Below are 27,467 nucleotides of genomic sequence, written 5' to 3'. Positions count from 1 at the left end.
AACTTGTCTGTAATAATCCCTGCAAACTATGGATTATTAACTTTTCCAGTGTGGGAAACTGAGGCTCGGCTCCTCACCTAACCGACCAGACTGGTAGGTGCTAGAGGAGAGGAGGAAAGCCAGCCCTGTCTGGCTGCAGACCCGAGTCCTCTCTGTATCATGTACCTTGAGATACATACGCTCTGGGTGCTTTCTCTAGGAAAATCCCAAGGAGAAGGTAGTGGTTCTAGAGCTCTGCCTGGAAGCCACAGAGGGCAGGTACTTGGTGGAAAACTCCAGTGTGTGATTCACCCTCCTCCCATGCCCTCATCAGGGAGGCCAACTCCCCTCCTGAGTTTTCAGTCTTCAGCCTGGGAGTTGGTGGCTTCCATCTGCTGCTCTGGTAAGAGAGGGCTGTCCCTCGCCTAAGAAGGGGACGGTACTGTGGTGGGGGGCAGAGGGAGAAAGGGAAGGGGCAAAGAACAAGAGGGGAGATGAGGGCAGGATGTGAGGGTCTAAGCCCCTTCCCCTGCTCAGCCCAGCTACGGAGGGGACAGGACGTCTTGGGACAGTGCCTCTGGGAGGGCAAAGGCCAGGAGGGAGGGGGCTACAGCGCGAGTGTAATGGGTTGGGGGCAGGGACAGAGGGCTTGGCTTCCTGAGGTTGGATGTTGTAATCCTGATTCGTAGACTTTTGGCCTCAATCCCTCCTGTTACTTGTGGTATTTCTGTCCCTTCACTTCCCAATACTCTGTCTCTCTTTGTCTCACACACACAGAGAGAGTGGCTTTCTGTCTGGGAGTCCCAGGACAACTTGGATGGGAGTCCGTGCTGAGAGGAACAGGAGTGAAGGTGGAGAACATTCCCCTTTCAGGTCCCTGGAACGACCCATGTATGGAGCTGAGCTGACTGCAGGGCACTGAGGTGAGTAGGAAGCCGAGGGGCTGGCTTGGTCTTGGGGCTGGAGGGATAAGATGTGGGGCTGGACTTCACAGAACTATGGGGGGGGGGCTTGGGGTGCGGGGGTAGGCAACTGCAATTCCCCACGCCAAAGAGAAAGTCTGGTATTGGGAATGCTGGGACAATGGGTGCCACCAAGTGCCCCTCAACATCCACAGCACTGGGTGCTCAGGAACAAACCTGTGTAGCAGGAGAGTCTATTACCGGAGCTGGCCCTGGGCAGTGGATAAAAGAGGGGCAGTCAGCTGACTCGGATGGTGGGGGGAGGCAGGCAGTGCCCAGTGAGGTGGGAACTAACAATCACAGGTGAGGGGTGACAGTCCTTCCCTTCAGGGTCACTGGTGAGCCGGAAGCCAAGTGGCTCCCAAAAGAAGGAAGCAGCCTGGCTCTTGTGTCTAAGGTTGGGGGTGGTGTGAGGGAAGGCGTGGGCAGCCACCAGCAGAGCCAGGCCGCCCACGGGGTGTGAAGGACTACAGACAGAGCCAGGCTTTGGTGCCATGCACACAGGTATGTGTGTGCAAAGAGACGTGACGGAAGGCACCAGTGTGCGTGTAGGAATGGGTATTGGTATGTGGGTGTGGGCTGCAGCAGTGGTCAGGCAGCTCTCACGCTGGATAGGCTGCCAAGGAGACTGAGCCCGGACCTGGCCACTGGCAGGCAGCGGCATTTCTGGACTTCACCTGCTAGAGCCCGGCCAGCCTTCTGTCTACACACCCAGCACCCCAAACAGAAAGTAGCTTTGTACTTTCTAATCTCTGAAAGACTAGAGCCCAGTGTGTGCATTGGTGTCTTTGCTTCTGGGGGCGGGGAGGACCATCCCCTATCTCCATCTTCTGCCCCATTTTAATAAAGCAGGGAGACAATCTGGGGAGGAGATGCTGGGGGCTGCCAAGGGGACAGAGCTGGGGCGAATTCTTGGGAAGATTTCCAGAAGTCATCTTTGCTGTGGACAACACTTATGTTAAACCATTCTTAACAGATGAGAAGTAGAAAGGTGCAGTGGGGGTAGGCTATGCTGTCCTTTTGGCTTTTAAAAATAACCCCAAAAGGATAGCCACATATGGTTTGTTTTTACGTCTAATGTCCTCCAGGATATTTCTCCCCCTAGTCTAACTTAACTCTCTCTTGCTTCAATTCCAGTCTGTTTCCCCTTAACTTACCAGGGCTCTGAGCCAACTTTTCCTTTCACTTGCTCTTGCTTTCATTCTGCCATTCCAGTTTTTCATTCTTACCTGTAAGTTATGCTTCTTCCAATAATATTTTTGTTTCAAAAAAATGAATTACCCCATGTCAGTTCATGTTCTCTTCTGTCTCCTCCCCCATCCTCGATACAACCCAAATCCTTGGCACAAACTGAGTTCTGTCCTTGCTCTCCTTCAGCTTTCCCTTCATTCATCCCTTCAGTTACTCCTTTTATCCATCAGGTCTGCCCTCCTACACCTATTGAGAACACCATGGTCTTAAAATAGTCACCTCTGGTCTGGAAATAGTCAGGCTTTTCTGCTGACCATTCCCTTGGGGACCTTGTGCTTGGGCTTGCCCTGAGCTCAGCTACCCTATGGCTTGGCAAGCAAAGACAGTAGTTGCTGGGGCTGGGATTGTGGCTCAGTGGTAGAGTGCTCGCCTAGCATGTGCCAGGCCCTGGGTTCAATCCTCAGCACCATCACATTAAAAAAATAAATAAAATAAAGGTATTGTGTCCAACTACAACTAAAACAAATATTTAAAAAAGACAGTGATTGCTTATTATGGATCTTACTGTCATTCTCCCACTCTTGCAATATTCCTGTTGAGCAGGGGTCCTTCTCTCTTCCAGGAGGATTTAAAGTTCAGAGAGGAAGTGTGAGTTGACTAAGGTCACACCACAAGACCCAGCTCCACCACTTATTGTCTTGGTAAGTGTATTCCGCCCTTCCAAGAAAGTTTTACTGAGCACCTGCTAGGTGCCAGGTACTGTTCTCTAATCTCTGAGCTTCACTTCCTCATACATAAGATGGAGCTAATAGTAACACCTACTTCAGAGACTTATGAGGAAGAGATTCAATAATGTACATAGAGATTAGTATGTTTTTAACTCAGTGCTTCCTCAAATGTTAACCTTCTACTGTTATTGTAATTAGCAAAATGTGGATGAGATCTCGGGTTTCCTCTCTGATGCTTTTGAGTCTGTGTTTCCAAGTTTTCATTCACTTATTTGTTCATTAGTTTGATAATGATTCAAGGGCCGTTCCTTAGGGTGCTCCAGTTCTAACTCATCAGCAATGGTCATTTTGGGGTTCAGGTGTCATGGACTTTCCCCTGGGTCGAGCTCCCCTGTTCTTTCAACCTGAAGCTCTGGTTCTTTAAGTTCCCCTGGGACTGGCCACTTCCTCCCAACCTGGAACCCTCTTTTCTTCTCTTCTTTCCTCCTTCTCTCTTGTACCTGAGGTTCAAGGCCTCTGAATTCCCAGGTGACTCCTTGTTCTCCCTCCTGGATTGAGCTTGCATTACCCAATCCCAGCATTTTACCCTGACATGCTTTCTGCTCCTGGGATAACCTGTACCCTCCAAGTCACCTTCAAAAATTTCCATAACCTCAAATGGCTCCTGCCCACGCCTTTCTAACTGACTTGGGCTTGGGCTGTTGCCTGGGTTAAAAGGACCAACAAATAAACACAGACTTTTCCTTAATAAAAAGACTCCCTTGTGTTTCTCTAGAGCTTCGGAGGAGCATGGAGCACTTGGTAGTCCTGGTCACTTTGATTCCCCCAACACCCCTCCGAGGTGAGGGGTGGCAGGATGGGTGCTTCTCTCTGTAGGCTGGGACAATGTCTCCTGGCACTTGCCTGGGAATAAAGGCACAAGTGGCTTCAGGCTGATTGTTTGTATGGGTGGAGAGAGGAGAAGGCAAACATGGGCTGCAGAAACAACTCTGCTGCAATCTGTCTCTTGGTGATTGACAGATGAGAGGATTGGAAAATAAAACTGATAGGGGCCCACATTATTCTTTTGGAGGTCCAGGGAGTTGGGGATCTTTAAGAGGGGAAGGATTAAAGGATGGTCAGTGATCTGCCATGATGGGCAGTTCTTACCAGGCTTGTCATCACCCTTTTAAATAAGTACTTTTATTTATTTATTTTTATGTGGTGCTGAGGATCGACCCCAGTACCTCACTCGTGCAAGGCAAGTGCTCTACCACTGAGCTACAACCCCAGTCCTGGCTTCCCTCTTAAGGAGACCATTTGGTCATCTTGGAGTCATCTGGAGATGATCACTACCCAAGTAACAATTGCTCTGGTGACCCCTCCTGGCACACAGCCTCCTAAGTTTTCTCATGACAGAAATGCAACTGAGAGAAGAGAAATGGGGTTCCTTTGAAGGCCTATACTTGGCCCTGGTGCCAGTTCTAGTCCCCATCCTGCTTTGTTCTGAGGTCCCACCTTCTCCTGCCCTTCCAATCAGACACCCAGGGCTAGCTGGCCCCATGTTTACCCAGAGTTGATCCATCACCTTGGCACAGGAACGAGCACAAAACTGGGGGGGACAATACAGCCTCCTTGGACAAACTGCCCTTTGACCCCCATCACCTCTGGCAGCCTTTGATTCCTTCTGCCCTGGAGGTCGGAGGTCAGAGGCCAGGCTAGTGTCACCCACTAAATACTGAGGATCTGGGCACACGGGCCAGCTGTGATGGTGACTGGTGATAGAGATCAAGAGCCACTTGGTCTATAATGCCCCAGGCTTGGACTTTCACGGCAGCTCTGCTCCTGCATGGTCTTTATCTGTGGAGGCTTGACTTTCCTGTCAGCACATCTGCAAACTGAGATTTGCTCCCCATTTGTTTAGTCTCATGACTCTGAGAGCAAAGTGTAACTCTATGGAGAGGTGCCATGGAGAAGAAAAGCAACACTCCAACAGCAAAGACCAGGCTGGGGAGGGCAGGACGGTGGGGTCTGTGCCAGGGTTTTATAGTTCACTCCTCCTCCCACCAGACTTTGCCTCTCTGACATCTTGCTCCATCCCACGGGGACTCCCAACTCACTATCTGGCTATGGACAAAAAAGTGGCAGTCCATGAGGATGGGCCTCCTATGGTCTCCTGGGTCCCGGAGGAGGGAGAGACGTCGGACCAGGAAGGCGAGGACCAGGTGAAGGATCGGGGCCAATGGAACAACAAGATGGAGTTTGTGCTGTCAGTGGCCGGGGAGATCATTGGGCTAGGCAATGTCTGGAGGTTTCCCTATCTCTGCTACAAAAATGGAGGTGGTGAGTTCACACTGAGGTAGGCGTGGTGGGGAGAGCCGTGCACTGTGGCTGAGCAGTGCCTACCTGGGCCCCTCCTTCCCGGGCAGTGCGGTAACATGGAAGGGGGGCTGTCATCGAGTTGGAGGCCTGTGGTAGAGCTCCAGCTCCACCTCCAGCCTCATTGTTTCCCTCTACGAAATGGGGATGATACCTCACAGGGATCCGGTGACTTTTAAATGAGGCCACCGCAGGACCAAGAAATCTGGGTCCTCCATTACTCCATGCACACTCCATTCATTCATTCAACTAATATCACTACAGGTCTATCTTGTGCCAGGCTCTGTTCTCGATACAAAACAGAGCCCGCTCTGAGTGTTATATTTTGACAAAGGCTGACAGATTACAGACAAGAAAATGTGTACTATGTCAAGTGGTGATAAGCAGAGTGGCAAGAAGTAAAGCAGGGATAAGGGACAGGAAGTGCTGGATCACTGGGACAGGTAGAGGGATTTGATATGGGAGACCAGGAAAGGTTTTGCCAAGAAGGCCATATTTGAGCAAAGATGTGAAGGTGAAAGTGTGAATCCATGGTTGCATGCGGGATCAAGAACATTCCCAACACTGGGAATGGTGAGTGCAAAGGTCCTGGAGTGAAAGAGCAATGACCTGTTTGAGGAACACTGAGGAGGCAGTGTGGAGCTGAATGAGAGAGGAGAATAACAGGAGATGAGCTCAGAGAAGTAATGGGTTTAGATCTTGAATTCTTTGTTCCAAGTGAAATGGGAGCCATTGAAGTATTTTGATTGGAGAAATAATAACTTGTCTATATATTTTTTTCAGATGAAGAAAAGGTATTTGGTTGTTTTTTTGGCATCGGTAGTAAAAGTTAACAAGGTCACAGTGGGGAAGGGCCAGATTTATTTTTTTAAGTGTGCCATTCAGTGATTTTAGTATATTCACAGAATAGTGCAACCATCACCAAAATCAATTTTAGAATATATTCATTGTCTCAAAAAGAAAGTCATGTCTACTAGCTGTCACTCCCCATTCCCTCACCCCCTCCCCACTTTCAGCCCTGGGAAACCATTATCTGCTGTCTCTAAGGATCTACCTACTTGGGGTATTTCATGTAAATGGAACCCTTCAATATGTAGTCCTTTGTGATCGATCTGATTATTTTTTTTCCTCTTGAAATTACCTTTTTCTTTCATATTTTTTCTTGTCATACTGGAGGTTGAACCCAGGGGCACTTTACCACTGAGCTACATTGTCAGCCTTTTTTATTTTTTATTTTGAGACAGGGTCTCTCTAAGCTGATCTTGAACTTGCTATCCTCCCATCTTAGCCTCTCAAGTTGCTGGGTTTACAGGCATGCACCACCAAGGCCGGCACCTTTTTTTTTTTTTTTTGGTAGAAATTATATATGTTTATTATAAATGCTAGAAATACTGTAGGTGGGTAAAAAGAAGAAATACATAGAGAGATAACCATGGTTTAGGAAATCCTTCTAAATACTATTTATATGTAATTTGACAAATGTTTACTGAGTATTCACTACACATGTTGCTATGTGTTTTATTTTTATTTTAATTTTTTTTAAAGAGAGAGAGAGAGAATTTTTAATAATTATTCGGACACAACATGTTTGTTTGTATGTGGTGCTGAGGATCGAACCCGGGCTACACACATGCCAGGCGAGCATGCTACTGCTTGAGCCACATCCCCAGCCCCAATTGCTATGTGTTTTAAAACTTACAGTTGTTTTCATGAACTGTTTAAACTAATGACTCCAAAGAAATGGAAATGGAATTTCTTGGGTGGATCAGGATGATGGTGGGAGACTGACACCGGCCAGAAGTTAGGGGAGACAGTTAGGAGCAGCAGAGGTGTGCTTTCTTTCTTTGTCCCAGGACATAGTGTTGTGGATGAATCTAGGTTGCGAGAGCCAGAGCTGAGGGTTATCAAGTCCCAGAGGAGGCCTTGCCCCAGAACACAGCTAGTGCGATGCTTATGGTTGGGTGACTGCCCTCAATTCACTGTTTACATTCTTGTCCTACTACCTGGAAGAGGGAGCCTGAGGGCAGGAGGCAGGGCCCCAGGCTCTGGTAGCTGAGCCCAGGTCACCTCCAAGATGGCAGGATCAAAGAAAGACATTATATCTGTATCACTTTAGCTCTGTTGCTAAACCACCCAAGTAAGGGTTTGATAAGCTAATTTATAGAACTGGTGTGTTGGAAACTCAGAGAGAAATCCAAACATGGAGGAATCAACGTCCTCCTCTGTGCTGCAAGGTCTAAACGTGTGACCAGCCTGAGGTGAGGCTCTTCTGAGGTCCCCAGCTTCTGTGGGACCAAAGCCCACATTTTAAAGTCAGAATGGAAGCCGTCTCCTTTATTAGAGAGAAGGACATCTGACAGCTGGCAGAAGGGGCCTGTGGACCACATGCCCCATAGCTCTCCTAGAAAGTGCCCCGTGGGAGAACCCTGGAGCTACGTCCTTTCTCCTGAATCCTGCCCTCAGCCCTGGCATGGCAATCATCCACGAAACCCAAACCTGAGCCAGTTCTGTCATTGCAGTGTGCTCGCCAATGCTCTAGTAGCACTCAGGCTGGGGAGGCCAACGTGAGGCAACAGGACTGTAGCTCGGTGAGAGTTAGGCGGCACTCTGGTCCAGAGGACATAAATCCTTCTTCACTCTCACATGTTACTAGGGGGGACGTGTTGGTATAAGAGTTATGGAGGGCAATGTGAAATGCATGCCAAAGACCTTTAGGCAAGGTATATCCCCAAAGGTGGAAAGAACCCAGATGTCCTACAGTGGATGAATGGATAAACCAAGTGTGACATATACACACAAAGGACATTATTTAGCCTTAATAGAGAAGGAAATCGTGATATATGCTGCAACATGATGCATCTTGAAGATACGTTAAATGAAATCCATCAGGAGAAATACTCCCTGATCCCACGTTCATGAGGAACCTAGAGTAAGCACGTTCATAGAAACAGAAAGTAGAACTGTGGTTGCCAGGGGCTGGGGAGGAACAGGAATAGGGAGTTGCTGTTCAATACGAACAGAGTTTCAGTTTGTGATGATGAAAAAGTTTCAGGAGGTGGATGGGGTGATAGTTACACAACACTTCGAATGGACTTAGTGCCCCTGAACTGTGCACTTGGAAATGGTTAGAATGATTCATGTGGTATGTATTTTAACACACATACACATGCATGTAAAACAAAACAAAACAAAAAAAGTTTATCTTTGGACTCAGCAATTCCTCTACTGGAAATTTGTATTAAGAAGAAAATTAGACAAGTGCATGAGGCTATGGACAATGGTCTTCACCGTGGTGGTGTTTCTAATGTACACTGGAAAACCCAACAACAAGGTACTTGAAATATGCTAAAATTCCATATAGTGGAATACTATACAGCCAATAAATGATATAGGTATAGATTCTTTGGTTGATATGAACAGGTTCATGATGAAGATTTTTAAAATGGTTATCAAATAATCTATAGTAGGTTCTCATTTTGCAAAAGAGAAATGAATGTGTGTCTTTATAAGAAAACTAGAAGGATTCACAGAGCTTTTTCCTTTATACCTCCCATTTTTTTCTACACATGAGAGAGATGACTTTAGAGGCATTTTGATGTAGTGGTTAAGATCAGGATCAAAACCCCCGGGTTGGTGCCTCTGTTTCCTCATTTATGCCTCCGTTTTTTTGCATTTTTAAACCCAGCCTCAGTTTTCTCTTCTGTGAAAGGGGATAGCAATAGTACTTACCACATGGGAGGTTGTTTTGTGAGGATTTTGATGTTGGTGAAGCATTTAGAAGAGGGTCTGACACACAGCACCAAATAATGCCAGGTGTTATTATTAGGTGATGAACCAGAAGCCACTTGCCCAATTTGAACCTCTGAGGTGAGGTTGCGGCCTTGGTGATTTCTACCAAAGTGGGCACTGGCTGAAGGGTGTCTTCAATTCCTTCACATCATTTGCTGAACGTCTCTTAGCCTGGCCTCCCCTCAGTAGCTGCTGGTCAGTGCCTAATTATGTGATAGCTTTCTCTGCTGCGAGTCCCCTGCAGACCAGAGCCTGATGGGGTGGGGGAACACTCCAAAAATTATTAGTGTGAAAATAATGTTTCCAAGGTGTTTTTTTTTGTTTGTTTGTTTTTCTCTAAAATGTTCCAAATTTGATAATTTAATGAGCATATCAAATTATACAGAACACATGTTTTGGTTCCAAAAATAATACACTGATGAAATTCGTGAAGCACACTAAGAAAATAAATAGTGCACATACTATTTCCTAATCCTAATTCATTCATTTCCTTTCAAAGGCCTTGCCCACCTCACGCAGGGTTTAGTCTGGAACATTTCCACCCATCACCCCTGACAGCATGAGAAAGGAGGAGGCCATCTTGGGCTCTGGGGAGGGGTGAGGAAGGCACTAAGGAGGAAGGTGCTGGAGGTCTGGGAGGGTCCCCGGGCTGAGAGCAGAAAGGTGTGGCTCAGCCTCTGCCTCTCCTCTCCTGCAGGGGCCTTCTTTGTTCCCTACTTCATCTTCTTCTTCAGCTGTGGAGTCCCCGTGTTCTTCCTAGAGGTGGCCCTGGGCCAGTACACCAGCCAAGGGAGTGTCACTGCCTGGAGGAAGATCTGCCCCCTCTTCCAGGGTGAGTATTCTGCCTCCTCCTTCCAATACATGGGGAGGTCCTCATGCCCACCTCCTTCCAGCGTCCCTCCCTTCACTGTCATCATCCTCTCCGTGCTCACTGTCCCCTTTGCTTATCCACTCTCCTCCTGCACTGAGTGAGAACCAGGCTTTTCAGGGCCCAAGCTTACAAAGCTTGGGAAGGAGGGTACACTTCAAGAAAAACAGACAAAACGACAAAGACCAAATCAGGTACAGAGCTTGGGAGGGGTCCCTGCAAGGGAGGAACCCTACAGTTCAAGCTTCATCAGCCCTCATGGAAAGCGTTTCTGAGTTGATGTCATGGTCCCAGATGGGCCTACAACACATGTAGTGACAGGAATGATGCTGATGGGGATATCTAGCATCTATGGAGCACTACCCTGTGTCAGGTCTCTTGTAAGCACCTTTCTCACCGAATTCTCTGATAACTATTGGTTTCATTTTGTAGATGAGGAAAATGGGGTCATTCACAAAGGATTTGAGTCCAGATCTACCTGAACCCTTCCCCTCTTGACTATACCAGGGGCAGCTTCTGTTCCTCTCTCAATGAATCTGTTGGCACTAATGTGAGCGGCCTGGAGCATCCTGCCCCAACCCCTCTTTAGTTGATTGGCCAGTCCCCTGGGGGATAGTGGGATGCCCAAGGGGTCTTCCTGTCCTTCAAAGGTTCTTTGCACATTTTGAAATGCAGAGAGGACTCTTCCCCTCATGTCAGTAACTAAGGGAGCCCTGGGGACTAGGCATTCTTGGGTTTCCTGGGCACAGTTCAAATTGGATAGAGGTGTCATGAGGAACATCTTGGTTACTGGGTAGGCTGGGTGCCTGACCACATTGGGGAAGACTGAAGCCTGTTTCATGCTGTGCTTCTGGAACATCCAGGGGGGTCCTTGTGGAGGTAGCAGTGAGGGGCAGAGCAGAGCAAAGCTTGGCCTACCAGTTTCTACTAATAAGTTCTGGGCACTGCAGGAGTTTCTGGGTGTTCTGCTCTGAACTCAGCAGTAGTGTAAAAGTCCCATTCAGCTGAGTTCTAACCCCAGGTCCAAGCAAGCTCCTGGGCAGCAGCAGTAGAGCCTGGCCTCTGCAGAACACCCTTATAGGGGTACCTGGCAGGTGGACATTGGATGGGTAGGGGAAGAGACTGTGAGACTGCGGCTCCTTTCCTCTTCCACGTTACTGGGCTTCCCCTGGCCTGGGTGCTCCGGAAGAGGCTGGCTCAAGGTGTGTGCCCCTCCCCGCGCGCGGTGGGAGTGCCAGCTGCTCACTGCCTGCCCATTCCCTGCCTAACTGTCCCCTCCTCCCCCAAGCTCCCAGCAGCCTGTGCACAAAAGGACGCACAGGAAACGCACCCTGTGCTCACCCACACCCCCCCTCCCCAGTCTGCACTCACTCAAGCTTCTGAATCACCGCAGGTCGCTCCCACACTCCCGCGTCCTCGCTCTGCAGGCGCCACCAGAGCCCCCGTACCCCCGCCGGTCCTCGGTGTTGACCCGCTGATCCTCGCCCTGTCAGGTCCCGCCAAGCCACGGGGAGCACAGCGTTCAGGAGGCTGGCACAGAGGCCGCTTGTTTGTGCTTTCGTGGTCTGAGTGGGAGTCTGTGTGGCCCGGAAATATCCCCCAGGCTGGCCCACCGCTCCCGGGGGAGCCCTCGGCCACGGCAGCCCTGGCTCTTCAGCCCCCGCAGCGCCCCAGCCTGGCCGCAGACGCGGGGAGACCACGACGCCTGCAGACCGCCCTTTGCCAGGATGGGACAGAACAGTCGCTAGTGGGTTCTTCCCGCAAAGGCGCAGTTTGGTTCACGGTCAGCATTGATTTCTGAGCCAGCCCTGAGGCTAACGGGTTGTTCCACACAGGCCACAGCCTTCGTTAAACAGCATTGATTAGCCTGTGTCCTCTGTTCTCCAGAACGCAGTCCCGGTGGACAAAGTCCGGGTGGGTTTTGGCCTGGGGGAGCGCCACCCACACCCCTCCTAGCTGGCTTTCATTCAGCCTGGCAAAATGCTGCTTCTAAAATGACTGTGAGGAGATTCCACTTTTATTTAATTAATTTGGTATTTTTTTAGGTACCAGAAATTGAACCCAGGGGTGCTCAGCCATTTAGCCACATCTCCAGCACTTTATGTTTTTTTTTTTTTTTTTTTTTTTTTTTTTGAGACAGGGTCTCCTTAAATTGTTTAGAACCTTGCTAAATTGCTGAGGCTGCCCTTGAACTTGTGATCCTCCTGACTCAGCCTCTGGAGTGGCTGGAATTAGAGGTGTGCACCATCACGCCTGGCAAGATTCCACTTTTATAGCACATGTTTCCATTAAAGAGACCAAGTGTACCCCACCAACCAGAGCCTGCCTGATAAGTGTTAAAATGGAAGCTCAACTTTTGCAGCCAGGGGCTCTGGACGCTGGGCCAGGCACATCATGTCAAGGGCCACTTCTCTCTTCCTGGCTGCTTTCTTTTTCTTATCCTGAGATAGATTTTTACCATTTCCCTCTTCTTACTCCTTTATCCTTCCTGTTTTTTTTTTTTTCATTTTGCAAATAATACACAATTACATCAGAAAATGCAACAAGCAAAATAAAAAAAAAAAGCTTGAAAAAATAAACTAAAATCCAAAATCCTATCACTTCAAGAACTTCTTGCTTAACTTTTGGGTGGAAATCTTTCCAGAGTTTTCTCATAAACAAAAATAGACACTCTCATTCTGTTGTCATATATAACAAATTAAAATAAAAAAAAATAGACACTCTCAAATATGTTTTACAAAAATGGAAGAATATATAGGATGATGATTTATAACCTGCTTTTCTTACTTGGAAAAAAGGCTATAAATGGCTTCTCATGTCAATGAATAAACCCAACTCTAAGAAGACCCTTGTAGCCACACCTGGCAGCTTTTTGTGACTTTTTTGCTAATGTTTATCTCTTGGATTCTCCCTGCCCCCCCACCGTTCACTCTGGAAGGCATTGGACTGGCATCTGTGGTCATCGAGTCCTATTTGAATATCTACTACATCATCATCCTCGCTTGGGCCCTCTTCTACCTGTTCAGCTCCTTCACCTCTGAGCTACCCTGGACAACCTGCACCAATTACTGGAACACAGGTATCCATTCTTTCAGCCCCTGGGATGGTGTCTGTCCCTTGAGGTTGGGCCATGGTGGCTGGTGATGGTCAGCATATGTCAGAATTGGCCTCAAAGCCACCCCATGTGGGCTTTGGTGCCATTCTGCTGGCTGACCCTTCTGGGGACCCTTAGACCAGCCCCTGGGAGAATGAAGTACAGTTGTGAGAACCCAGTGGGCCTGTAGCAAGAGGTTATCATTCATCATTTAACGATATTTACTGGGCACCTATTTTGTGCCAAACACCGCTCCAAGGCCAAGCAAGGGCAACCTGGACCCAGCCCTCTTCTGAGCTTACTGTAGAGCTGTAGAAATAGTTCAACAAGAACAAAGCATTATGGGTAGAAGAAACAGACAATTAACTATGTAACAGTGGGAGGGAGAAGCATGTGAGCAGCATCAAGCCAGAAAGAGCTGCACCTGGCCTTTGTCCCTTGTCTGTAGATGGGGGTGATAGTTATCCTTGTGAACTACTCATATTGGGGCTGTATCATCTTCAGTCTGGATGGTGCCAGAGGTTGGTAGGGTGGCCAGCTGAGTGGCCAGACTCACTGAGAACAAGAGCAGTGAGCACAGGCCACATGAGGAGGAGAAGCTGGTCCCAAGAACCTCCTCAGAAGTTCACTTCTGATACTCTGAAAGTGGGGAGTCCAAAGGTCGACTAGAATGTTAGGGGACCCCTAGGCTGGGGGGGATTGGATGTGGGGACATCTCTCCCCATCATGTCCCTAACTGACATGCACTCTACCTTGTCCCCAACAGAGCATTGCATGGACTTTCTGAACCACTCTGGAGCCAGCAAAGTGACCCATTCTGCGAACTTCACCTCACCTGTCATGGAATTCTGGGAGTAGGTGCTGGGCCTGGTTGTCACATGCCAGGGGCCCCTAAGCAGAGACAGTCTGCATGTCTGAATTGTGCGAATTTGAAAGTCTGGGGTGCAAGTTTAAGACTCTCTGTGCATGCTTTCTAGCACTCATGCACCTTCTACCCCCCATCACTGAAGGATGAGAGAACAATCTCGCATCCACCCACGCTTGTCCACCTGTCCCCTTACACTCACCCTAAACCCACATGAGTCCACATAGACTCACATTTTTCTCTCCACATCATTTACAGTCTCACGAATATCCACCTACACCCTCACATCCACCCCACACATGTCCAATGGTGTGCTGGAAACAGCCTCCACAGCTCCAGGAGAGCCCACTGTACCATCTCTTCCAAACTCTGTATTCAGTGATGTCACATTGGCAACCTGACACTGCCAATGTGGGAGTATTTATACCACAGAGATGGGCAGGCCCTCCGCTCACACGTTCACCTTACCATGGGATTACGCACACTTCCACCTCCGCCACGCCACACGTCCCTTCTCTCACAGGTCCCCACACATGCTCACCAACACCCTGTGTCTGCCCACACCCTCGCGCATGCAGGCCCTTGATTACCTAAAGTTCTCTCTCAGTCATACCCACATCTCCGTCTCCACATACACATCTCTAGAGCCCAACGCTTTAGGGTTCAGCCCCTCCCTGAGATACTCGCATTCTTGCCCATCACCCTGCATATACAAATATCTACTCTCCATGGACGTGTTGTTTCTACGTTCCTCACCATCCTCACTCTCTCTTTCTCTATCTGTACAACAGAGAAATCTGGATGAGTTAGAAAGACACAGATACCTATGGGATTATGATGATTTGGTCTTCTAACAGCCAGGGCCATACAGACCACAGGTGGGAACATGGCATGACCTCAGGGAAGGTGAGCAGGGCTGGGAGCGGAGGAAGCCCTGGAATATGAGGCCTGTGGTGTCAGCTCTAAGAATCAGGACACGTGGTGATAGACAATCATCCTTTTTAGCTTTTCACCTGGTTTTTAATTTTTCCCAATCCATTAGGAGACGGGTTCTGGGCATCACCTCGGGCATCCATGACCTGGGGACCCTGCGCTGGGAGTTGGCCCTGTGCCTCTTGCTTGCCTGGATCGTCTGCTACTTCTGCATCTGGAAGGGGGTCAAGTCCACGGGCAAGGTGAGGTGTTCAGGCTCCTCTTGGGCTCTCTGTGGCCCCCAAAGTCCATGGAGACCCTTGGAGGGCCCTCAGGAGAACTGAGAGAGTGGTAGAGGGGAGATGCATGGTGAGGATGAGGGAAGTTGTAGGAAGGCAAAGTTTAGCTCAATACAAGGAAACACTTTATGTTTTCAACAGACTTTAAAAGACCTGTTTATGTAAGCAATATTCAGAACAAAATAAGAACCATAAAAGTTCCACTGTTGGAGCTAATCACTGTACAGGCCACAAGCATGATGGCAGCTGGATCTGCTAATCCCTGTTGACTTTCTCTGTGTTGCCTCCTAGTTCCTTTAATAGGTATGTAGGTGTGTGTCTGTAGCCATTATGTGTATATATTGCACAAATTAGGAACACACACTCTTACATCAACTCAACTGCTTGTTGAATTTAATACATACGGAGAATATTTTTAGCACAAGTCACAAACAGAAATGTCTTTGGGGTGGTGAGTTGCCAGTTGCTGATGGGGTTCAAGCCAAAACTGGGTAACAGTGGGTTTATTATATAGAGAGAATTAGGGTTTGAGCTTGATTTCCAACACAGAGAGCCTAAGATGCTGCTTCGTGTTTTTGAAAGCCAGGAATGGCAGGATGCTGACTGTTCTGATCAGCCCTACAGTTAGGCTGTTCCCCTAGCAGCCTCCTCTTCTTTGGGTTGTTGTAAAAATAAAAGCAATACTAATGATAAGAATAATAGTAGTCCTAACCACACAGATGAGGCCGCTCGCTCCCTTGGTAAGGAGCTGAGTGTGGTCAGGGACAGAGTGGAACACCTTTTGTGAGTCCCTAGGATTGCTGAGCTCAGGCCACTGCTGCTTCCCCAACCCTAAGCCTGGAAAAGTACAGTCTGAATCTTCCTGCAAATCACTGCCCAAATCTGGCCACTTTTTCTGTGAGGGACGGTCCCACCCTCACCATGGCCATGGGGAAAGCAGCCAGGTTGAAGGATTAAGGCTAATCAGTTTCTGGGTTTCAGATGAGTCTTTGAAGGGTTGTGGGCAAGAAACTCTCACCCGTGCCTGTCCCCCCCTCCTCCCTGCCCCTCCCCCTGCCCTGCTGATGTGTATCTCACACTGGGCTGGGGAGCAGAGCCACTGGAATGTGTAGGGGAGGTGTGGAAAGTTTCCTGTGCTCTCCCCCCAGGCTGTTTCTATGATGTTGGAACCTGGTGGTGAGCTCTGTGTGACTGGTGGTACCTGAGGGTGGGGGGGACCGCTGGAGACTCTCTGCCGGGTCCTGGCTGCCTGGCTGCCAGGTCTTTACCGGGAGTGAGCTTGGCCTATTTCTCTTCCAGGTTGTTTATTTCACAGCCACTTTTCCCTACCTGATGCTGGTCATCCTACTGATCCGAGGTGTCACCCTCCCTGGAGCCTATGAGGGCATCATCTACTACTTGAGACCAGACCTGCTCCGCCTCAAGGACCCCCAGGTGGGCACCATGTGGGACCTTTTACCTTTGAGGTGGAGGGTCCTGCCCCAAACCCAGTCTGCATTTGAAAGTCTTCTATTTCTTTTCTTTTGGTAAAAAAGCAAGAGATGCCCACTGGAGAAAAATTAGATAACATGGAAGAAAATTGAAAAAGATTTAAAATCTCTTATAATCCCACCATTCAGGTACAATTTCTGTCAGCATTTTAGTATATTTCCTTCCAACCATTTTCACTATGTGGTTGGCGTATGTGTGTGTTTTGACATATATATATATAAAGACACATCTATCCTTGTCTCACTTATGAGACTTTTCCGTGCTGTCAAATTCACCTGTAAATGTAATTTTTAACACCTGCATAATATCTCATCCATTCATTAGTCGTTTATTTATTCAACAAAATATACTGAGGACCCATTAAGTGCTAAGTACTGTTCTAGTGCCAGGGATAGGTCAGTGGATAGAGGGCAGTCTCTCTGCCCTCTTAGAGCTCATATCCTGCCCTTGGACATTTAGGTGATATCTATTTTTTCCCCCACTCCTGGGGATTGAGCCCAGAGAAACTCTACTACTGAGTTACATCCCCAGTTCTTTTCATTTTTGATTTTGAGACAAGGTTTCACTAAGTTGCTGAGGCTGGCCTCAAACCTGTGATCTTCCTGCCTTGGCCTTCCAAGTTGCTGAGATTTTAGACATGTGCCACTGCACTTGGTGGTGATATCTATTTTTAAATATAGGGTTATCCCTCAGTATCCATGGGAGATTTGTTCTATGGCCCCCACAGATACCAATTTTTTGGATGCTTAAGTTGCATATAAAATGGCATAATGTTTGCATATAATCCAATGCAATTTTTCTGTATACTTTAAATAATATCTAGATAATTTACAGTAGTTACTATAATATAAATGCTATAAAATTAGTTGTTATACTGTATTATTTAAGAAAAAAATCTGTTCATGTTCAGTAGAGGTACATTTTTGGGGTGAATGTTTTTGCTGTGGTTGGTTGAACCTGTGGTTGGTACTGGCTTTAAAGAGCCTTTTTTTTTTTTTTTTTTTTTTTGGTATTGGGGATTGAATCCAGGGTGTTTAACCCCTGAGCCACATCCCCATCCCTTTTTAATATTTTATTTAGAGACAGTCTTGCTGGGTTGCTTAGGGCCTTGCTAAGTTGCTGAGGCTGGCTTTGAACTTGTGATCCTCCTGCCTCAGCCTTCTGAGCCTCTAGGGTTATAGGTGTGTGCCACTGCACCCAGCTGGTTCTGGCTTTAGAAAAATATAGATTTCTACTACCAGTATTTGAGGATACCCTTCTTCCTATAGGGCCTTTGCAAGATTTGATTAATATTTATTTTAATCTTTTATAACTTGAAAGGTCCAAGCAGTGTCACTTTATGATTTTAATTTAGCTTTTTTTTTTTTTAAACTCTGGGCAAGGTTGGGCATCTCCCACATGGTTGCTGGCCAACTGCATTTCCTCCTCTAGGACTTGTCTGAGCACATTTTTGCATGCCCATGAAGTCTTGGTGGTTTTTCTTTCTATTTTCATGAAGCAGTCTCTTCGCCCCAGGTCACAGCTGCCTAAGGCTTGATGTAAATACACTGTTTGAATGAATGCAGGTGACTCTTAGCTCTGCCCTGCAGGTGGGCCTCACCATCTTGGGTACAGCTTGAGTTTGCAGACTACACCTGAGGTAGTCAAGGGACACACATGTCTTTGGTGCTTCCTAAGTGTCTATAGGACTGAAAATGGGCCCTGCCTGTGAGAAGTCCACTGTGGAGAGAAGGGAGGACACTAGGGGAAGTATGTCACATGGACTAATGTTACATGGGTGTGACAGTCTTGGGGACAGTGAGGGGTGGACCTATGCTGTGGCCAGGGGTCTGTTTTCCCTGGTTCTAGGCCGTGGCCACCCCCTCCTAACCCTGGCACTTTCTTGGGGTCTCGTGCAGGTGTGGATGGACGCTGGCACCCAGATCTTCTTCTCCTTTGCCATCTGCCAGGGCTGCCTCACGGCCCTGGGCAGCTACAACAAGTATCACAACAACTGCTACAAGTGAGAACTGGCAGGGCTGGGGCAGGGGCAGGGGAGGGCGGAAGTGACTCCTGCCTCTCTGGGAGCCGAAGAGGGTCACAGTCCTGGAGGTGGGCTCCGAGACCAAGACCCACCGTCCTGGGCCCAGGGAGGGGCACATTGTGCCAGTTGACACTCTGCCAGGCTAACTTTCTTTCTCCCCACCTTCTCTCTTCCTTTCCTTTCCTCTTCCTCTGACACCTGACTTTTGTCTCTCTCTCCCTTCTCCCTCCCGGGCTCATCTCTGGGCTTCCCCTCCTGCCTTCTTCTTTCCTCTTTACCCTCCTCTCCTCCCTGATGGGACTCTTCCTCTCTTGCTCCCCACCTTTGTCTGCATCAATCTCCTCCCACAGGGACTCCATCGCCCTCTGCTTCCTCAACAGCGCCACCAGCTTTGTGGCGGGGTTTGTCGTCTTCTCCGTCTTGGGCTTCATGTCCCAAGAGCAGGGGGTGCCCATTTCTGAAGTGGCCGAGTCAGGTAGGTGCCCCGGTCTGCCTGGGACCTGAGGGGAGGGAGAGAGGACCGGAGCCCTAGAAACTGAGTGGCATGAACCTTTTAGCCTTGGAAGGACAGCGCTTGGCACAAAGCAAGGCTTTCGGAACCGCGGGAAGGAGGAGGGAGAGGGGAAGAGCGGAGTGGATGGACTGACTGCGTGTGTGCATGGATGAAGGAATGGCTTTGTCCCCAGGGAGTAGAATAGCGGACTCACCCTGCTGTCTTGAGCTAGCCGTGCACATGACACAGACAGGACAGGGCAGGGGATCAGCGCTCTGCTGAGGGTAGCGAGACCCTGGATCAGCTGAGCATGCTGTGTGCCTGGCAGGTCCCGGTCTGGCCTTCATCGCGTTCCCCAAGGCTGTGACCATGATGCCCTTGTCCCAGCTATGGTCCTGCCTTTTCTTCCTCATGCTCATATTCCTGGGGCTGGACAGCCAGGTACGTCACCCAGCCCAGCCCTGCCCGGGTGACCTTCTGTCGGGCTTCTGCTTGTCTTGGCCTCACTGTTCTCACTCCTTTCCTCCTACCCATCAATCTGAGCCCTTCTCTACAGTCTGGGGCTCATTCTTGTGGTTGGTCGGTGGCCCCAGGCCTCGAGACCCTCTTCTGTGTTTGTGTTGGTGGGGGAGGGGGTGCCCATTTTGTTCTCCAGGCTTGAGCCTTCCACATCCACAGGTGTCCCCCAACGCCCTCCAGCCTCTCCCAGATGCTCAGGACCAGCACAGTGCCAGCCTCCTGCCTTGGGCAGGATAGATCTCCCCTTCCATCCTCCCTGTTGGGACCCGTTCTTGTGGACAAGGGCAGGGCTGGCCTCACCCAGACCCCCGACTCCTTCTCGTGACAAATGGGATGAGAAGGGCCAGGGCAGAGCCGGGCGGGGACAGCGCTGGGCAGGGACTGGCGGCCTCCCACACATTCCCCTCACCCCAGCTCCCCTCCTGGCCCACAGTTTGTCTGTATGGAGTGCCTGGTGACAGCCTCCATGGACATGTTCCCCAGGCAGCTTCGGAAGAGCAGGCGGCGCGAGCTGCTGATCCTCACCATTGCTGTGGTGTGCTACCTGTTAGGGCTCCTGCTGGTCACAGAGGTGAGCGGGGTGGTTAGCCTGCTTTGAGGCTCATCACAGGGTGACTTGGGGTCACTGCTGGCCCCTCTCAGAACCACTCTTTCCTTATCTGCTAAGAGGGGCATTGACACCTGCTCAGTTTCTCTAGCAGGGCTTGGGTGGATGGGAAAAGGTAAGCTGGCAGTGGTACCAGCCTTGCTTGATGGGATCTGTCTACATTAGTTAGGTCTCAAAGAAACCAAATACAAGCTGGGTTAAGCAGAAAGGGGAATTAATGGGGGTTGGGTGGCTGCAAAGTCTAGAGATAGTTGGATTTTAGGCATAGTTGGATCCAGCTGCATTAATGACACGGTCCCTTCTCCTGGCTCCCCTTTCCTCTGGTAACTTTGTCCTCAGGCAGGTTTTCTTCCTGTGATATCCAGGAAGGCTGGTACCACTTCCAGCTGACCTTTTCCCATCCAACCAACCCCAGTGGAAAGAATGGGCTTTCTCCGGAGTGTGGCAGGAGTCAGGGTCATGACTTAACTCAGGCCTGCTGCAGGGAGTGGCATACCCCAACCCAAAAGGAACAGAGGGAGGTGGGTGTCCATTCCCAGAGGATGGGATGCTGGGATGCTGGGATGTTGACCGAAGGACCTAAGGTAGGGCCAGCATCCTCTTAGATGCAAGGAGTAACTTCCCTGGGCAGGGCAGGATGGCACCCCTGGTGGGGATTTGCCACCCTGGAGGAGCATGCAGCCAGCACCCTGGCCCCAGGCCTCAGCCCTGCTCCCTGCTCCACAGGGCGGGATGTATATCTTCCAGCTGTTTGACTACTATGCCTCCAGTGGCATATGCCTGCTCTTCCTTTCCGTGTTCGAAGTTATCTGCATCAGCTGGGTGTACGGTAAGGAGGCAGAGAGGTTGAGGACCGAGTGGGAGGAGATTGGGGCAGGGGAGGCCCCGGCGAAGGACAGGGTCTGCTTGGACCAAGAGGCGAGTGTTTCCCGAGAACCTTTGCATCACCGTCCTGTTCCTGTTTCCTGGGAAGGTGAGCCATGGCCAGACAGCCTGGCATCTCTCCTGAGGGCAGTGAGAGCTGGGACAATGACAAGACAGATTTCCTTGACCAGAGAGAGGAGTGATCAATAGCCATGCAGGGTGCTCTTGACGCAGAGGCAGCCTGAGGCCCTTCGCCAATAGAACCCCAGTCGGAAGGGACTGTCAGGGTCACTTGGTCTGACCCTTCACGAATTCCCGTGTTCCCTTTCAAACAACCAGGTTGTCACCTGATTTTGTTTGAATACTTCCACAGGCTGGAAGCTCATTCTCGTGGTTTTGAAGCAACCTCTTCCGTCGCGGCTGCTACACATTTCTTTCTCACACTGCAGTGAATTCTGCCTTCCATGCATTTCCACCAACATCTGGGGGCCCTTTAACAGTGCTGTGGAATGCCTTAATGCCCTGCCATCCCTATGCCTGACTACCAGGAAAAGAAACCTTTTTTATTGAGCCGTGTGCTCTCTGTCAGGCACTGTACTGGTCACTTTCTCTCTCACAATCTCAGAATCTCTATGACAGTCTTTTGCAGGGGAAAGGGAGGTTCAGAGAGGTTGCATCTCTTGCCTAACCTCACACAGCTAGAAAGTAGGAGGGCCATTGTCATACCCCAGGTCTGCTAGCTCCACTGCACCAGGTTGGGGTCACAGTACCAATGTCAAAAGACTCAAGGTGAAGCTACAAGTAGGAGGGCTGATTATTTTGCTGCCCTAAGTCTTCCTGCTTGGTGTCCTTTCCTCTCTTCACCTTCTCCCTTGAAGCTTCTGATGTTTTCTGGTTTTTTCTTCTACCCCTTTCCAAATCTTGTTCTCAGAGAGGATCTGATAAACTCAATCACAGTGAGGTCTTAAACTGTGATACCCACCTGGCAACATCTGGCTTTTAACTTTGGCTTTTAGAAGTGAAAGCTGTGATTCTTTCATGGTGGGATGTCACGTGGCAGTTATCAGTGGGGAGGTCCTAGGGGTGCAGGGAGATGAGTCCCCCACGTGGCTTTTCCAAGGAGTAGTTGGTTCTTCACTGCGAGAAGACCAGCTCTGCCTAAGCAAATGTAGAAACCTATGGACATTAAAACAAAACAAAACCCAAACCAGTGTTTTCCCAAAGCAGAAATCAACCTTATCACGCTTCCTTTGGAACACAGAGGTAGTTCCCCTGGAGTCTGGGATCCTGACCCTTGTCCTGTAATTTTCTAACCCTGAGTTTGGTATAGTATGTGTGAGCACGGGGCTCCTCGCTGCTCCGACCTCAGTCAGATCCATGTCTGCGGCACAGGTAAACAAGCACCTGCTCTGCCACTGGGCCCCGTTTCAGGCTCACACTTTCCTGTGTGATGAGGACAGTGGGGATCTCCACTCCATCCTTACACAGGAAGTCAGAGATGGTACCCGCCCCTGCTCCCTGCTCTCTGACGGGGGTTCCAGGGGCACATCTCATTTACAGCTGTTCCTGTCTCCCATCCCAGGGTGGGTGGGTGGGTGGGGAAGAAGCCAGGCCAGTCTTTCCCAAAGACCCATGAAGTTCTTCTCACCCTCTTTCCCCATGGTGGACCTGGTCAGGGGCGGACCGTTTCTATGACAACATTGAGGACATGATTGGCTACCGGCCTTGGCCACTGGTGAAGATCTCCTGGCTCTTCCTGACCCCAGGGCTTTGCCTGGTATGTGCCCAGTCTACTTCCCCTTCCTCCCTCCTGCCCCCAGAAGGCTTGTGGGGTGAGGGGCAATGCCTGACTTATGGACACCCACTTCCCCCTGCCCCACCTCTGTCTCCTCCTGCCTCAGTTCTTGTGAGTGATGCCTTGGGTCACGATTTGCAGGTGGCTTTTCCTGTCCCACCTGGAAAAGTGCATCCTGCTTGTCTTCTGTCTTGGGCTGTTCAAGTGGCCAGGGAGGGACTTTGAATGTCCCTCTGTCTCATCCGCATCTGCCCTTTCCTCTTCCCAGGCCACTTTCGTCTTCTCCTTGACCAAGTACACGCCTCTCAAATACAACAACGTCTACGTGTACCCTCCCTGGGGGTACTCCATCGGCTGGTTCTTGGCTTTCTCCTCCATGGCCTGTGTCCCACTCTTCATTGTCATCACCCTCCTGAGAACCCAGGGTTCCTTCAAGAAGGTAGGTTCCGGGCGCAAGAGAGGATGGGCTGGTTGCACACACAGGCTCTGCGTGGGGTGGGGTGGGGGGGCCTGTGGCCTCACAGAATCTCAAAGAGAAGGGCTTTGACCGGTCCAATGGCTTTACTTTCAGAAACCTTCTTGACCTCTGGTAGATCATCAAGGGTAAACTGTAAAGGGTTAAGGGAAGCCAAGTTACAAGAACATAGAGAGACCTAGACACAGAAGCTTAAAGAGCATCGATACCTTGCTCTTGGAAAACTGGTAAGCATGGTTCACTCCACACACAGGCTCCTGACTTCCTTTCATCTTAAGCCTGCTTGGAGACACTGAAAAAGGCTCCCTTTTGGGAGTTTGGGACATGCCTTCCTGGAGGAGGCTATGGCTAATGACCCACAAAGACATTCCATCTGTTAAAGTCTGTCTGGCCTACAAGTAATAGAAAATCCACCCTATCACAGTTTAAGCAAATAGGTTTATTTGTTCTTTGACATATCAAGGAAATCAATCAGGGGCTGCTAGCATTTGGTTTGGCTGCTTAAAAGGGACTTTAGAGACCAGACTCTTCCTTTATTTCTGTGCTTCCATCCTGAACACAATGTCATTTCATCATGCTTATCCCTCCATAGTCACACAAAAGCAGTTATGATTCCAGTCGTTACATCTGCATTCAAAGAGAGAAAAGGGAAGGAGATAGGACCAGTGTCAATAGCAATAGTAATAGTTGTATCACTGATAACAGGAAAAACAACAGATACTTTTGAGCACATGCCAAGAGTAATAAAAAGAATGGTAGTGACAGTAATAACAGAAATATGCACTTATTGATCACTAAACAGTGTAGTGTGTTCTACTGTTATCCTCATTTTATAGATGAGGAAACTGAGGCAATCACATGAACAGAGGAGTTGAGTGAGCTGCTAGGGGTGTGCAGGTGGTTGGGAGCAGGACCTGCACCGGAAGCCAGGCAGTGCTCTTGACTCTTCTCTTGAAACACTCTTTGTCCCTGTATGCCCTGCTCTGAGCTGAGCCCAGGCTCACACACGAGGAGCCATCCTTTCCTCCCTCACCAAAAGTGGGCACTCACCGCCTCTCCTCTCCGCAGCGCCTGCGACAGCTCGTCACCCCCGACTCCAGCCTGCCACAGCCCAAGCAGCACACACATCCGGACAGAGGCACCAACGGGGGCTACAGGCTCCCCCTAACGAAGGAAGGGCTGATTGCTGGGGAGAAGGAGACCCCCTTGTAGGAAGTGTCCACCCTCCGCCCTGAGGGAACAGCCCTCTCCTCTGACCCCTGCCGCCGTCCTGCTGAGAACCTTGGAAGGAACCCTGGGCACCTGCACCCGGAGGCTACCCACTGTCCTCCTGGCAGTGCGCCACGTGGCTGTATCTGTCAGCTACTTCTGACCCAACCCCCTGACTTCACGGATGAGGAGACCGAAGACCAGAGGCAAAGTGACTTTCAAGTTCGTTTGGCTTCTTAGAGCCAGAGTCATGACTCAGACCTGGTGTCCCTGTGCTCAGGCCCGTGTCCCTCCCTCCATGCCCTGCCTTAATTAACAACCACGTGTGGACCACCTTTGCCACCTGCTGGTGTTCTTTGCCTTGCTCCATATCTGCCCAGTCACACTGTCTTGGGGTGGGAGGGAGGAAGGGAGGTCCCTTCTGTGGAGGGGTGGGGTGGGGGCTCTCCCCAGACTGCGTCCTGCCTGGGATCCCCTCGTCCAGCCCATACCCACTGACGGATTTCCTTTCCGGGCATCTTGCTGCTTTCCACGTTCTCTGCCCTGGGGGTGCCATGGGTCTCACTGAGACAGGGGCATGTGAGGTGGCCTCTTGTTTGCTCCCACACAGTTGCTTCCCTTCCTCACCCCTTTCCCTGCTCTCCCCACAACCCTACCAAGCCACACCTGCTCCTTCCCTGGCGGGGAGGCTTCCAGGAGGAGGAGGGCAGGGTGTGGATAAGTTGGTGTCCCTGTGTTCAGAAAGGAAAGGAGGAGAGAGTGGGGTGGGACACTTCAGGATAGTGTCCTGGGGCACAGGAGGCCACCCTGGGGGGAACAGTGTGCAGACAGATGTCACCCAGAGCCACTGTTCAGTGGCCAGAATAATCATCTATAGTCTGGCCAGGGCGAGTTCCATCCCTGAGCCCCCAGCCATCCCCAGAGCGTCTCCCACTCTCCACCCAGGCTTGTGAGGGCTTTTCCATTCAAGAGGGTGAGTCCATTGGTATAGTGGGCACACCAGATGCCCCAGCTCCTGGCTTCCGGAAGCTCCCATCTGCATTCCTCTGGACTGCTCTGTACACCTGTACTTGCCCTTATTAGACGGGGTAGTGGGGAAAGAAAGAGGTCCAAGAGAAGGGTACAGAAAGGGTCTCCATAGCTGAGTCCAGGGTCCATGTGAAAACCAACTGTGGAGCTGGCAGGGTGCTCTCTATTGCCGCCTGGTGGCCCAGGAGAGCAGGGTTGCATCCCGCCTGTGCCCACATCCCCAGCCCTATTTTGTATTTTATTTGGGGACAGGTTCTCACTGAGTTGCTTAGCATCTTACTGTTGCTGAGGCTGGCTTTGAACTCACAATCCTCCTGCTTCAGGGTCCTGAGCCGCTGGGATTACGGGCATACGCCATTATGACCGGCTAACAACTTTACTCTTTCAAGCAGCCAGAGCACTGGTACAGGGGTGTGTGTGTGTGTGTGTGTGTGTGTGCGTGCGTGCGTGCGTGCGTGCGTGCGTGTGTGCGTGTGTGTGTATACATGTGTGCACATACACATGTGTGCATAAGGACCAGCTGTGAGTTGTGATTTGGGGTCTCTTTTCATCTCATCTCCTAGGGCTGTTTGAGTCTGTCAGCTGTGGTTTATTTGGCCTAGTGTAACATTTAGGAAAAAAAATTATTTTTTAGAAAAAAAAAATATATATGTTGTAGATGGACACAGTACATTCACCTTATTTATTTTTATGTGGTGCTGAGACTCAAACCCAGTGCCTCACACATGGTGCTAGGCAAGCACTCTACCACTGAACTACAGTCCCAGCCCTAGAAAAATGTTTTTAAGCAAATGCCTTTAGTCACTCTCTGGTTTGCCACAGGCTCCACCACCCCCTGCCATTCTTGACCTTTTCACACATTCATGTTTGAGTGGATCTGAATTCCTAACCTGGGTGGAACTTTGGGCAGTGGAGGAAGCTAGACCCTGGCTTGAGCAGGAGGGGAAAAGCAGAGGGCAGTGGCCACAGGAGGCTCAGGAGTGGTGGTCCCTGGATGTCTGGTATGTGGACTCTGCAGATCCTCCGATGTTGATCATCTACCCTGGAAAGAGTCCCTTTCTTGCCCAGACTCTTCCCTTTCCCAGAGAAGGCTGGTGGCCAACTTTAATTTCAAAGATAGATTGGAAGTATCAGACCACAGCAGCTCCCATATGGTGGAGTGGACTCAGAGTGGAGCATCCATGTGCACACTCATGGAACCCAATAAAGAGGTTCATGAGGAGGGAAGTGAGGCCTCCTGGCAATGGCCATCACCAACTTGTGGACCAGTTGGACGGACTACTGTGAAAGTTGATCCTCCGGTCCCAGGCAAGCCTTCGGGGGACTGTAGCTGGCTGACATAGGGCCTGAGACCTCATGAGAAGCCCTGTGCTACAAACACCCAGCCAGGAGGGCCCCCGTCCATAGTGAAGGATCAGAAATGTGTACTGTGGTTTTAAGCCACAATGTTTTGGACTAATTGGTTAAGCAGCAGTAAATAACTAACATTGTCCTTGGCTTCCAGGGTACAAGAGGCTACCACTTTGAGGGGCAGGCATGGCCCCTTATCTGAGGGTCTCTGAGCACACTGGGAAGAGGAATGACTCCCCCTGCTCTTCTGGTCCTCAAGCCTTTTGCCCTTCTCCTTATCTCTGTCTCCTCTGGCCCCTCCAGAGCCCTCTCCTGAACCCCATTTATCCTCTTCTCCTTGCTCAGAGGCAGGTGAGATCTGGTTGCCTCTGTCCCTGCTGCCCTCTATCCTCACATGCCCTGTTCCCTGGTGACCGAGCCTATGTGACTTCCCTCTGGGTTGTTTGCTCGGTGAAGTAACCAGAGTTGATTGGATCTGACGGGGTTGAAATGCATATTAACTACCCCTGGGTACAGAGAGGCCTAGGAAGGACGCGTGGGCTGGGGGAAGACAGAGGGAACCAACAG

At 50.0% G+C, this 27,467-nt stretch overlaps 1 protein-coding gene across 4 annotated transcripts; it reads left to right on the top strand.

Moving 5' to 3' along the window:
• Positions 1-700: 700 nt before the first annotated feature.
• Positions 701-24,868, top strand: SLC6A12 (solute carrier family 6 member 12). 4 transcript variants are annotated; one of them, XR_014024079.1, is made up of 17 exons: positions 701-902; positions 2,755-2,833; positions 4,910-5,182; positions 9,705-9,839; positions 12,814-12,954; positions 13,736-13,823; positions 14,877-15,009; positions 16,345-16,479; positions 18,435-18,538; positions 18,910-19,034; positions 19,381-19,493; positions 20,005-20,142; positions 20,905-21,007; positions 22,719-22,819; positions 23,106-23,276; positions 23,409-23,539; positions 24,381-24,509. XR_014024079.1 is itself a non-coding variant. In XM_081310055.1 (16 exons), exons 3-16 carry the CDS (start codon positions 4,969-4,971, stop codon positions 24,522-24,524), a joined length of 1,815 nt encoding a protein of 604 aa, XP_081166181.1. In that variant the 5' UTR covers positions 701-902; positions 2,755-2,833; positions 4,910-4,968; the 3' UTR covers positions 24,525-24,868. The 4 variants fall into 4 exon arrangements, 3 of the variants coding, with proteins under 3 accessions (XP_081166181.1, XP_081166179.1, XP_081166180.1); XM_081310055.1 differs by lacking the exon at positions 23,409-23,539 and having other exon boundaries at positions 18,940-19,034; positions 24,381-24,868; XM_081310053.1 differs by lacking the exon at positions 23,409-23,539 and having other exon boundaries at positions 24,381-24,868.
• Positions 24,869-27,467: the final 2,599 nt, after the last annotated feature.

The sequence above is a fragment of the Spermophilus citellus genome (assembly GCF_964194105.1).
Source record: "Spermophilus citellus genome assembly, chromosome: 10".
NCBI lineage: Eukaryota > Metazoa > Chordata > Mammalia > Rodentia > Sciuridae > Spermophilus > Spermophilus citellus.
This window is presented reverse-complemented; position numbering and strand designations above follow the sequence as displayed.

Coding starts and splice junctions, on each gene's coding strand:
- SLC6A12 (XM_081310054.1), top strand. CDS start 4,969: ATGGACAAAAAAGTGGCAGTCCATGAGGATGGGCCTCCTATGGTCTCC. Junction 19,494..20,004: donor TCCTGGGGCTGGACAGCCAG/GTACGTCACCCA, acceptor CCTGGCCCACAG/TTTGTCTGTATGGAGTGCCT. Junction 20,143..20,904: donor GGCTCCTGCTGGTCACAGAG/GTGAGCGGGGTG, acceptor CCTGCTCCACAG/GGCGGGATGTATATCTTCCA.